General features: G+C 33.7%; 1 protein-coding gene across 1 annotated transcript in view; it reads left to right on the top strand.

The window, feature by feature from the left end:
- Positions 1–12,059, top strand: part of LOC124359115 (mitotic checkpoint serine/threonine-protein kinase BUB1-like) — a 32,342-nt gene extending 20,283 nt beyond the window's left edge. Inside the window, exons 9-14 of the mRNA XM_046811614.1 lie at positions 2,581–2,676; positions 3,010–3,096; positions 3,818–3,947; positions 5,747–6,381; positions 8,692–8,816; positions 11,852–12,059. Of these exons, the coding sequence (XP_046667570.1) occupies positions 2,581–2,676; positions 3,010–3,096; positions 3,818–3,947; positions 5,747–6,381; positions 8,692–8,816; positions 11,852–12,059 (1,281 nt within the window). The remainder of the gene's footprint in view (positions 1–2,580; positions 2,677–3,009; positions 3,097–3,817; positions 3,948–5,746; positions 6,382–8,691; positions 8,817–11,851) is intronic.
- The last annotated feature ends 376 nt before the right edge of the window (positions 12,060–12,435 follow it).

The raw sequence follows: 12,435 nt of genomic DNA, 5'->3' as shown, positions 1-12,435 counted from the left end.
TTATCATTTATATTCAATACTAAATTGATTTTTTTATATTTGATATTTTAACTTATTGTCTATTTAAAACTAACTGTTTTAAAACAAAAAAAAACAGTCATTTACCTATTTTAAAATATTTTATTAAAAAAACTTGTTGGACTTGGTGCTTTTTACCTCTGAGAAAGTAGCGGGTTGTTAGAAATAAAAAGGACATAGAGTTTTAATTCTGTGAATTTTTTACAGTTTTAATACTTCATAGTACTTAACTGGTTACCATAGCAACTCAAAAATTAAATAAACACTGTATTTCCAAAATAGTGCCAACTAATCAGAGTCTTCTTCTGGGTACATGGAGGTGTTGTTGCTTCTCGGTAGATTTTTGAAGTAGTCATGGCACACAGTTGGGAGAGTTGGGAGTATTGGCAGTAGTGCTATCAGATCATTGTATTTTGCTACATTTATTGGTAGTCTCTGGTGTGATACTAATAGAATGAGTTTCCGGGAACGGTAGTTCTTGTCCTCTACGGGATCGAACATAACTCATTTCTGAAAAATCTCCGTCAAATGAAGTTTTGAAGAAGAGATGACCCATGTTTTCTTGTCTGGCTTGTATGTGTACAAAATGTGACATGAGAACAGTGTTTTTGTCAATATCATACTTCCTGGACACAAACGGAGAATCTTTGCCTTTTAGCAAGGACTCAAAGTTTTTAAAATCCTCTAATTCCATGTTAAATACTGGAGTATTTTGAAGAAGTTTGCCGCAACCAATTGTTGCCAGTCCCAAGGTGTCAATATGCTCATACTGTTAGCTTTCTTTTATTTTTCTCTCTATGAGAGCGTGAACAGTATCAGCCTCCATATGCGTATGACCTCTGAGCAAAAAACTTTTGATTAATGGTTTTTATCATTAGATTTTGTTTTTGTGTTGACCATAACAGTTGTCAGTCCATAAAGTGATATCTTGAACAGCTGAACCTGAAATCACATTGTCAGCCCACTTCATGATAGCTGGGTAATTTCATTCCCTCCTCTTGCTCCTTTTGTTTCGTCCCACATCAAGCAGTGAACTGTTGAGTCACAGGCATCATGTATAGTAAAGTCAAGAGTCCACAGTTTTCTTTTGTAGAGGCTCAGCCCACTTGTAATTAAAGGTGTCGGTAAACACTTCTGTAAATCAACAGTCAAAACTTTATAAGAAGGATCCTCCTTGGCAATTTTTGAGTCTGCGGCTTTCAAACCGTAACGCTTTGATCATATATGTGATTCTTGTACTCGGCTTGTATTGCCTCTCTTTCTAACTGACTCAAATTACCTTTAAGTTTTAGCTTGGTAGGAATCGCATGGGTCAACTTCAGGTGGTTTGAAGAAAGATTGAACCTTTTGTTAAACACGTCACGATACAACCCAGTTTTTTACCAATATTTTCTTTCAGGGATGTTACTCGATTTACAGAACTCAAGGTATATCTCATACATTTTTTAATTAACATAATGCAAATCATGGAATTTGAGGTTATGTTTCAGTAAACATCTCAGTGGCACCATGTCAAAAACACATGGTACCTAATACCAGGTCTTTTATAAAAGTTTAAAAGTAAACAGCACTATGTCCAAATGGTGCCTTTTTCCTCTACGGATTTACATTTTAATAAGAGGTATAAAGCACTATTACTAGTTGGTGCTTTTTACCTCTCAACTACTCAGTGACATAATGCCCTTTTTCCACTGGCTTATCTCCCTTATTAATAAACATTGGACTTAGTGCTTTCTACCCCAAAAAAGAAACATACAAGTAGAAAAAACTTGGTGCTGATATCCCGATTTTGAAAAAAATGGACATAGTGCCCTTTACCTCCCAGGTACAGATATATTTTGTTTATATATAACATTATTTATATTAATGTGTATATATTCTTAGATTATATATATATTATATAATCTAAGAATTATATACACTTTTTGAAAACGAAAATATAGTCGAAATATTAAAGGATTTATGTTAAGTCTTTTTCTTCTATTGTTTAAAGAAGCCTCTGCGCATTTATTTTCTGCATACAGTATATATATATATATATATATATATATATATATATATATAATGTTAGGTCCATAATGTGCACTAGTATTTCAATAAATTGATAGGATACTACTACAGAAGCACTGATACTGGGATTTTTAAAAATCTCAAAACAATGTTTTCTTTGGTATGTGCTGCAATTAATATAACATTAATTTAGTTTCTTTTATGGCTAAAAGATCACAGCACTGCCAAAGTGAAGAGCCACTCAGTGTGTCCCACTGAGCTAAGGGAGTGGATATCATTAAAATACTTCATCTAATGTAAAAATAACTGCCACGGCTTATTCAGTGTGGCTCCCCGAGCTGAGAGAATAATCACATAAGATGAATACCGATATCTAAAGGTTAAATTACCTACTTAAAAATAATTGTTCTTAATTCTGGAATTACACTTTAATATTAATAATCCGTTCTTTTGGATTTAATTTTTTATTTCCCTGTTTTTTACTTTAATTTAAACGTAATATTGTGTAAACTTAATTCCGGGCCATGGTGGAATTAATTCCTAATGTTATAGACTAACGTAACTCCAGTGAAAACACAGATGCAGAAGTCCGTTACACCTGAGCCAACATATGAACAGCATTTGCAAAGTCCAGTTCCCTTATCCAAGGTAAGTTTAATTGGAAATGAAATAAAAATTTATTGAAAGAATGTTAGAGATTTTCTGTGTGACATGCTTTTGCCAAGTAACACATAAAAGTATAAAAATTATATTTACAAGAAAAAATGTAGTGATTTTAACTTCATTTATATATTTAATTCTATAAAAAATTCTCAATTTTAACTTTAGTAAGATCTTTTCCAACCTTACCCTACCTTAATAACATGTAGGTAAAATTCAAACCCAATCTATCTTATTTATTAAAGATTAAATTGTGAAGTTTACGTCTTGAAATTGAATTGAATTTAATCAAGATTATAATTATAAATTTTGTATCTTTAGGTACTTGTACAGACTGGTATTAACTCTGAAATATGTATTGAAGACAAATTAAAATCTCCTTTTCAAGTTCAAAATATTAATAAACTGGTGAGTTAAAATATGCTTTTATTTTTAATCAGCTATTATACAAAATACATAAAATAATTTAAAATATTACTCTTATAATCCTACAATTAGTAACTTTAAAAACTGATTCATCATCAATACCTTGTTTTATTCACTTAACTGTGTTTTTATGTTTAATTACAGTATAATCAATCACATTTATATAATCGGAGCTCATCTGAATTTATAGTAAAAAGCCGCATTAAAGATCCAAAATCAATTTATTGATTACAGGTCAACCTTTTAGTCACGTAAAGTTTACGTTTTTTCACAGTTTTATATTTCTAAATTATAACCAACTTAAATATTAAATCAGGTAAAGTAATATGTTGCAGACCTAGAGTTTAAAATAGTACATTTTTAGAGTGTGTATTTGTTAATGGACACACTTATTACATATTTTGTAACTGTAGCCTGTAAGTATTATATGTTTATTTCATACAGTTCTGTTCATGTGAATGTGATCATTTCCTTCACTTATTTCATTATTTTTTCTATAGATATTACTTGATATTATAGATGCTTGTTTACTTGTAACAAATTAGACTGTACTGTACTCATAAGTCAAATTTTGCTTTTATTTGTAACTTAGAGCTGAGTCTCATCTGATAACAGTGAAACATTTAACTACATATGTTTATGATGGTATGTTATTGACTTTTTTTGTGATGATATGACTTAATTTGTTTGTTTGATTAAATAGGGTTTTGAGTGTAAGACTGGACCATTGGAGGCGAACACGTCTTTGTTCCATTGCCAATCATTCACTGTCAACACAAAAGAGGCGATGAACGTTGTCCAGGAGATGTGGAACAGTCCATCTCCTGCCCCAGGTATCATTAATAAAACATTTTGTGATATCACCTGAAAAAATTGTACATTAAGAATTAGCTTGAGTGTCATTCCATATCAAATCACCCAGGTCATGTCAACCACTATTTTATATTCACATGAAACATTGCACATTTGCTTATACTTTTGCCCTGTAGACCTGTAAAGTTTTATTGTTCTAGGATTTATACTTTTTTATATAGAATTTTTAAAATACTAATATTACAATAATTTGATTATACAATACTATCCATACAGGAACCTAGTTTAAAAGAGATAATCAATTCTATTTAATTTTCTGTTACAAAATTATTATTAAATTTTTTTTAACTTAACTCTCATAAGATAATATTGTGAACTCTCTCTCTTCCTAATTTATGTTTCATTTAGACTTTTAATTAAAAAATGGTGCACTACAACGAATGGTATGACTTTTACAATACCAGAAACAACAACACCATTGTATTACCTCATCATAACCTAGAAAAATTTAAGATAGGCACCACCTATGCTGGAATAAAATTTTAAAACTATATTCCCAAAGCAATAAAGGAAATAAATGAATTTAAACTATTTCTAAAAGACTCTTTTGCAGCATGCGTTTTATTCACTAGATGAATTATATTCATTAGGATAGTCAGTATAACTCACACATACAATACAAAACATAAAATAGTGTTTTAAGGTTTTTTTTAAATTATTTTATTGTATCATATAAGGTTTTACAGTATGAAGAAACATTGTTAATACAGTCGACTCTCGATAACTCGAATTTCAAGGGAACGGCTGTTTTCTTCGAGTTACGTCTAGTTCGACTTAAGAATAGTTCGAGTTATAGAGGTAATATTTCACTAAATTCGACTTAAAGAGGTAATTCGACTTACAGAGGTAAACAAAATAAAATTCGAGTTATAGAGGTACAAATAAACTATGTTTTTTATTCCCTACATCCTTTACAAAACTAATGTATGTACTGTAACTACATACAGCATTTGTACTTACTGTCACACTGCAATGTATGTCTACAATTCATACGTACTTACAATTCAAATTTGAAAATAATCCGTAATCTTCGTCTGCCTAAGGCTTTTTTCAAAATTTAAGTCTATAATGGTCTCAATAACAACAACAGCAGAGAACACGTTGTCTGGTACGTCACTTGATTGTTCTAAGTAGCTACGTAAAGTGTTCACTGCGGCCTTGGCTTCCTTGGTTGTGATGTCCGATGGCTGCTCCATGCCGTCGTCATTGTCATCATCAGAGAGGACGTCTTCACTTGTTACAGTTGCGATGATGTCTTGGTCCGATAATGATCCGTATACTGAAACACCCTCGTCGACATTTGCAAAATCATCAAAGTCTAAATTCGGGAGCTCGTTATTTATCACGGTCCACTCAGCTTCAGCATTAGGAAGTCTTGGTTCTAGTTCATGGGTTAGTTCTAGTTCAGCTTCGAGTTAGCGAGGGTTGATCTGAAAATTTCGATTTGTTGAGGTAATGTATTTAAAGACTTCGACTTATCTACTGAACTTCGAGTTATAGAGGTAATTTTTCTATCACTTCGAGTTATTGAGGTAAAATTCGGGTGCAAAATTAATTCAAGTTACGCATGGTTTTTTTCGACTTAGGCAGGTTTTCTCAAGGGAACGGAAAAAAATTCGAGTTATCAAAGAATTCGACTTATTGAGGTTCGAGTTATCGAGAGTCGACTGTAGTAGTTATAATGTACTTGACACTATTTATTGTATATTTATACATACTAAATAAAGACTTTTTTATTTATACTTGTAAATTGTTTTAGGATTTGGAAAAAATTCAAGATCTTCTAGAGTTTTTCCAGTGTCTCCAGTAGCACTGGACGAGTCAGGAGTTTTCAAAGTGCCACCTGTTCCACCTGCTCCTTGTCGGGCTGATGAGGGAGATCCAGCTGGAGCCTCGAAGCTACCGACTCCATGTTTCCCGATCTATTGTGATGATGAACCAGCTCCTGCCCCTGCCTCTGCCCCATCCTTGACACCTGCTTCATCACAACCTTTCCAGATATATTCTGATGACATGGAACCTGAACCACAACCTACAAAAGAGAATGTTGTGGATTCTGAAAATATTCAAAACCTCAACCAAGCTGAAAACGTTCCTTTGCCACTCCCACCTTTTCATCCCATGACTAAACAGCCTATGTCACAGTTTGGAAGAGTGCATCCACCAGGCACTGATGCTGCCACTCTGAAGATGTTGGCTTTCGATTCAGATGATTCTTGTGATGAGATGCCGATGCCAAATAGAAAAACAGCAGAAAATTTCAAACCACAGCACCCATTGTTGGGATCGAACAACATTCCCACAGTGTCTGTCACAGCCCCAACACCGGTTATTGAGAAACATCAGAAAACATTTGAGGAAGGCATGATTTCACATCCAATATTTCAAGATGAGGTAATTGCTTGCGAGATCAGATTAATGCATGATTATTGTACTGTCTCTTATTTTTAAACATATTTGAACATTTACAGTTTCACTTGAAAGTAAATTTTCATTGTGACACTGCATTTTTTATTTATGAGAAATTACATCCACATTTGAATAAGTTCAAAATGTTTAATATTTGTGAAATTTTTGTTTGAACAATTCCCTCAGCATGAGGTAGAATACCTCATACGTGTGTGTTTAAAAATAAATGTATTTTCAAGGAGATTAAATAACTATAAATATCAGGTTCCAATAATCTACAAATGATACAATTGAAGTTAATTTAATTTCTTAACAGAATATTATAGTGGGAATTAATGGTTACTTACCTTGACAAAAGAACATGTGCAATTCACATTTGTGGCAGTTTTAATATTCCAACTCAACACAGAAAGTTGGAAGAGTTCTGGCAGAATCATCACACAACCAATTAAAAATGATTTCACGTAAAATTAATTATGTTGTTTCCAACATCCGTTTACATAAATATTTGGTATCTACTTAAAACTACAACATTTCTATGATATGAAGTTTAAAATATATCTATTTTAGTACTACTGTATTACAATCAAATACTCCTATTATATAAAAAATAATTACTCCTATATACAGAAGTGTTTTATAATCATAACTTGTTACTTTATATTCATTATAATTACATCTGATTTAGAAGAAAACCGTGGCTATTTTTCTGCTTTACTTTTTTTACTGTTTATTCTTATCTAGATTATTTTTTTAAACACATGTACTTATAACAACAGTTTATGTTTAAAACCTACAATGTTTTGGTCTACTGTAACCCAAATAAATAAAAATCCATAAATTTGGAAAACTTGTTTTTGGAATTATTTTTTATATTAAATATATATGTATGACTACCCTAACAAACACTTCTATGATTGAAAGGATAATTACAAACATTAACCTTAGGACTGCCCAGTTATTAATTTTGAGTCCCTATAGGTTTACTTTACCGTGCCTCATTTCTAATTGCGTCATCTTCGCTTCGAAAGGGTTAATACAAACATTAACCTCAGGACTGCCCAGCTATTCATTTTGAGTCCCTATAGGTTTACTCTACCGTGCCTCATTTCTAATTGCGTCATCTTCGCTTCGAAAGGGTTAATACAAACATTAACCTTAGGACTGCCCAGCAATTCATTTTGAGTCCCTATAGGTTTACTCTACCGTGCCTCATTTCTAATTGCGTCATCTTCGCTTCTGTGACATATTTAACCAGAACAAATATGAAATTTACATATTCCCAGTGAACTAAACTGTCCAAAATAGGTATTGAGATTTCTGACAAACATCAAAACTTGACTTTAGCTACTTATAAAGTAGTTGTGTAGTTAACATTCAATATGAAGTTGTGAAATTAACATTTCCTTTGAAGTTGTGAAAGGGTAAAAAAATTATACGAACTTCCAATTATTACATTGAAGAATATTTTTGTCTTGCATTAATGAAACTTACACGTACAACACTGAAAAGAGCAGTTATTTCTAAACCGGTGGTATTTTTGTAAAACCTTACGCATATAAAAACAAATTGTGTTCTCTTGTGGCTGCACCCACTTGATAATGATCAGTGACTCGTATGTAGTTGTTTTTGTTTTATCAAATAAAAACTGTTTCGATGTGTTTTTTTAGGATGAAACTAACCTATTTTAATAATAGAAGAGTGTATTTTATAGCCAATAATGTAAATATTGTGTGTTTTTTATGTTGTAGGTGTTTTTGTAATTACAGAATATTTGTACTTTTACAATGTGGTGTTTTACTTTAATGTTTTGACCAGGTGAAAATAAATGTTACAACATGTAATAATATATATAAATCATATATGTATCAATTTAAGGCTTAGATCCCATCATATGTGAAAATTATTGGTCCCAGACTCAAGATAATGCAAGAATTATGATTTGAAAGAATGCTAAATAAACACTTTTTTATTTATGAATAAAAATATTACTTTAAAACAGTTTAACAGAAATGTACGTTATTTGAGGTATCCAAGTGTTTAATATATGTAGAAACCCAAAAACTAGACACAAACTTTTGGGTTTTACTTTCATTTATTAAGAAGCTGTTTGCTCTAAATCAAGCCTCTAACAGAGTGGTGTGTGTCTAATGTTAAAGAGTTAGAAAATCAGAATGCTATTGAGAAAAATTGTGTCATCATGATAATATGTCGTGGCTGTTTTAAAACTAGTAGTAGATCTTTAATCACGTAGCCTGGATCACTCAGATTTTTTTCATTTTGGAAATGTTCCAGGATAAATATGATGACATGACATGCAACACAAAGGCATTTGATTTTGTACTTCCATCTTCAACACCTCTGGTTGGCCATTTGAAATCAGCAAACAATCATCAGGCTTCAAAACAAAACATCAATGGGTTTGTAATCATTAGTTTAGTAATATTTATGTGTTATAATGTTATGACATCAAATCAGACATTTATTACTATCATCTTATTGAGAATTTCTGTCTTTGATTTAGTGGATTCTACTAGTATATCTGAGTTATGCATAGTACATTTAGCTTGCGTAATTGATGGAATGAAGCGAGGTTTTGTTCTAATTCAATCTTTTCTCCGCTTTAAAAGATGCCAATTGTTCCAGAATTGAAATCGTTGTAAACAGAACATTCTGGGCTTAAAACTAGTGCTGCAAGATGGTTTCAATTCCAGGTGTTTAGTCCCCAACAGTGTGCAATGTACGTTCCAATACGCTTTGCTAATTATGTCGGATATTTAAGATATTCTACTTTAAAAATACCCCACCATATTTACAAATTATCACATCTCTGCTCAAATGGGTTTCATCCATCATAAGTTATCTTTATATACACACTGTTTATATACAGAACCATACAAGTTGGTGAATGATTACTGGGTGGGGGGGGGGGGGGGTGGGGGGGGGGGGGGGTGGGGGGGGGGGGGGGTGGGGGGGGGGGGGGGTGGGGGGGGGGGGGGGTGGGGGGGGGGGGGGGTTGATGGCACTATTTTACTGAAATGCACCAATACAGACAAAAGACATGAAGATGAAAAATAGCAACAGCTTATACATACCAATACAATTCACAAAATATAGTGGTGAAGTACAAAAACAGTACAAATAGAATTCAATAAAAAGCAACAAAATCCTGAAATAATGAACATCTCAAAAAGTGAAACATCACAGTTCCTTAGCATTACATAACATAATTTGTCATGATCGAACCTCATAGGTGTCCCATATAAAAGTTATCTCATGAGCATACATACAAAAAAAAAAAAAATTAATCAATAGGAGATATCACTGCTGATATCACTGGTATTGAAGACAAATTCAAAATTTTAAATAATGCAAATTTGAAGTGTTCAAAATTCAAAATTGTACATCAGAACTCACAGACTGCCTCAAATAGGTTAAATGAGCTGGAATTTGATGTACTGGTCATCTCAGAACCAGTACATCAAGGTGTACAGTATAGTATAAGTACAGTATAAGCTAGAAACATTTTTAAAACTAGAAAATTATGAATTGGCAAACATTTTCAGTATGACATGTAATAAAGAGGGCGGTGAAGCAATTTTTGTGAAAATTCTCTATAAATTATACACTGCTTGACTTAAAGTCATGTTATAATATTGATTTTAAGTCTGAACTAGACTTAGAAGCGGATGTAGTAAAAATAAATACCAAATCTATTGGAACAATATAAATTATATTGTATCGCTGTATCGCTCACTAAGTGGTTGCATTAACTCCTTTTTCAGCGTTTAGAATTTATTTACATTTTTTATTTTTAAAACAATTATAAATTCATTTTAATTGGCGACTTTAATATAAATGTAAACTTAAATATAAACTGGACCACACCAACCCTTTAACCCAGCGCCTACAGGACATTCTAAATTCTTTTGGACTTAATTGGTCAGTGAACTCGCCGACTTGGGGGTGCTTTGACAAGAACAGCCATCAACAACGTAATTACCAATATCTCGAATGTCTCTGCCTCTGTTTTGAATGTGGCCATCTCAGACCATTTCGTGCAGGAGGTTCTTGTCAGGGATTGTCCGCAGGATGGATGTGACCGAATAATATTGATGAATTGAACACGCATCTAACACTGGATTCCTGGGATTTCCTAGATGATTATATTGCTTGAATGACATGTTTAATGCATTTAACAATAGATTCATTTTTTATCTGAGTTTATCATTTCCTTTGAAAAACAGTAGATAAAACAGAAGACCAAACAGAATACATGGATTACTCGCAACATTCTAACTTCCAGGAAAATCTTAAATTCTATTATTCAATTTTTATAACAACAAATAGTAAGAGTATTTATACAACAAAAAAAGCTGTCAGAATAATTTCCTAATTAAACATCACAGAGCCGTGTAGTGATACTTTCAAGAAGCTTGAATTGCTGACTCTGCCCTGCCTCTACACATTGGAAGTTGCCCTGTTGGAAGTTAGCAATCAAAATGCGTTCTTTTTCAGGGTAATGACATTCACTCCAATGAAACTAGAGAGAGGGAGAGTTACCATGCTCAACAGTATAGTATGGAGGCTTTTGAACGCTTGCCATCACAGGCTAGAGTCAAATTTCTCAATTGGCTCCCTGAGGGTTTTATAGAGTTGGATATTTTAAACCAGTTTAAAGCCCCTCTGAAGCGCCAACTGGTGTCAAATACGTTTTATTCTGACGAAGAGTTCATGGCTGGCTTCTAGAAGAATAAAAATTAATTAATTTGAGCTCCGAGTCTCATGTTTGCCATGAATGGGACATAGAAATTTATGTTTAAATGTAAGTATAAATGTGTGTAGATAGTTAGGGATTATAACTAATCTCAAATTGACTTTTGCCATGCAATGTTTTATTATCAATATGCAATAAACAAATTATTATTATTATTATGCACAGGAAGAAACATATCAGATATATATGTCAGTCTGGGACCACAGAAGTTAACCTATTCTGTTAATCTTACAGAATAAAGCTCTAAGATCAGAGCTCTTGAAAATCTGACCCCTATGAATAGTTGCAATGAATTTTTCAAGACGCTGAGATTTAGTTGTTGATATTTATCTTCGAGTCTAGAGTAATTATCTTCACAGTTGTAACACTAGACATTGGTCAAATGTTACCCTCCATGAACCGCACAATTCTGAAAGTCAAAAAACTTCTTACATGTACTGTAAGCAATATAACTCATCGCCTCAGGACCTTGAAAAACTTACATGATAGGACCTCCGAAGAGAGCTCAAGAACACCTGCTCTACACTTTCGGACTCCCGCAGGCTCATTGAATAAGTGCTGAACTTGGGAGAGCCAATTTCGGAGAGCCAACATGTTTCACCATGACACGGGTCCAGACCTCACCTCCGAACAGTAGGACAGTTTAAACTGATGACATCAACAAGTGGCGTTTGCTAGGAAGCGGGCCTCCGACATTGTGCATGAGCATGCCCAGGGATGCAACAGCCTTGGCAGCTATATCGGCTTGCCAAAGGAAAGTTTGCTGTCAAGCATCACCAAAGTACTTGGTCATAGGATTGGTCTCCAGTTGGACGTTGCCTATTTGCAGGAGGAATACGGTGGGAATTCTCGTCTTAGTAATGAGCATTATCTATGCACTTGCTGATCGCTAGCGACACATCATGAGCCTGCATCCACTCGTTGACTCTGGCCAAAAGCAAGCTGAGATTGAGTGTCGCTTGCTCAACGTTTATCGCTGCGATCAAAGCAGCAACATAGTCGGCATAGCCTACCACCTCAAAGGACTGCTACGACTTCCTAAGTTGGAGGACGTGAAGGCTGGTTTCAAGTATACCTGGGGGGCTAAAGGTGCAGATTGTGCGGTTACCAAGGAGGGCAGTGTTTCGCCAAGACTGGCCTTCCGGTTGGTGTTGACCGGCAATCTCAACGACCAGGACCTGCATTCGAAAAGATTTACAATCTCTTCAGCATTCCCATCTTGACTGGGAGGAGGAGGAGTTGAGAGCTCCTTCCATAAGGAA

Source organism: Homalodisca vitripennis, chromosome 1 (genome assembly GCF_021130785.1).
Source record: "Homalodisca vitripennis isolate AUS2020 chromosome 1, UT_GWSS_2.1, whole genome shotgun sequence".
In the NCBI taxonomy this organism is placed as follows: Eukaryota; Metazoa; Arthropoda; class Insecta; order Hemiptera; family Cicadellidae; genus Homalodisca; species Homalodisca vitripennis.
The sequence above is the reverse complement of the archived record's forward strand: the minus strand, read 5'-3'. Positions and strand labels throughout refer to the sequence as shown.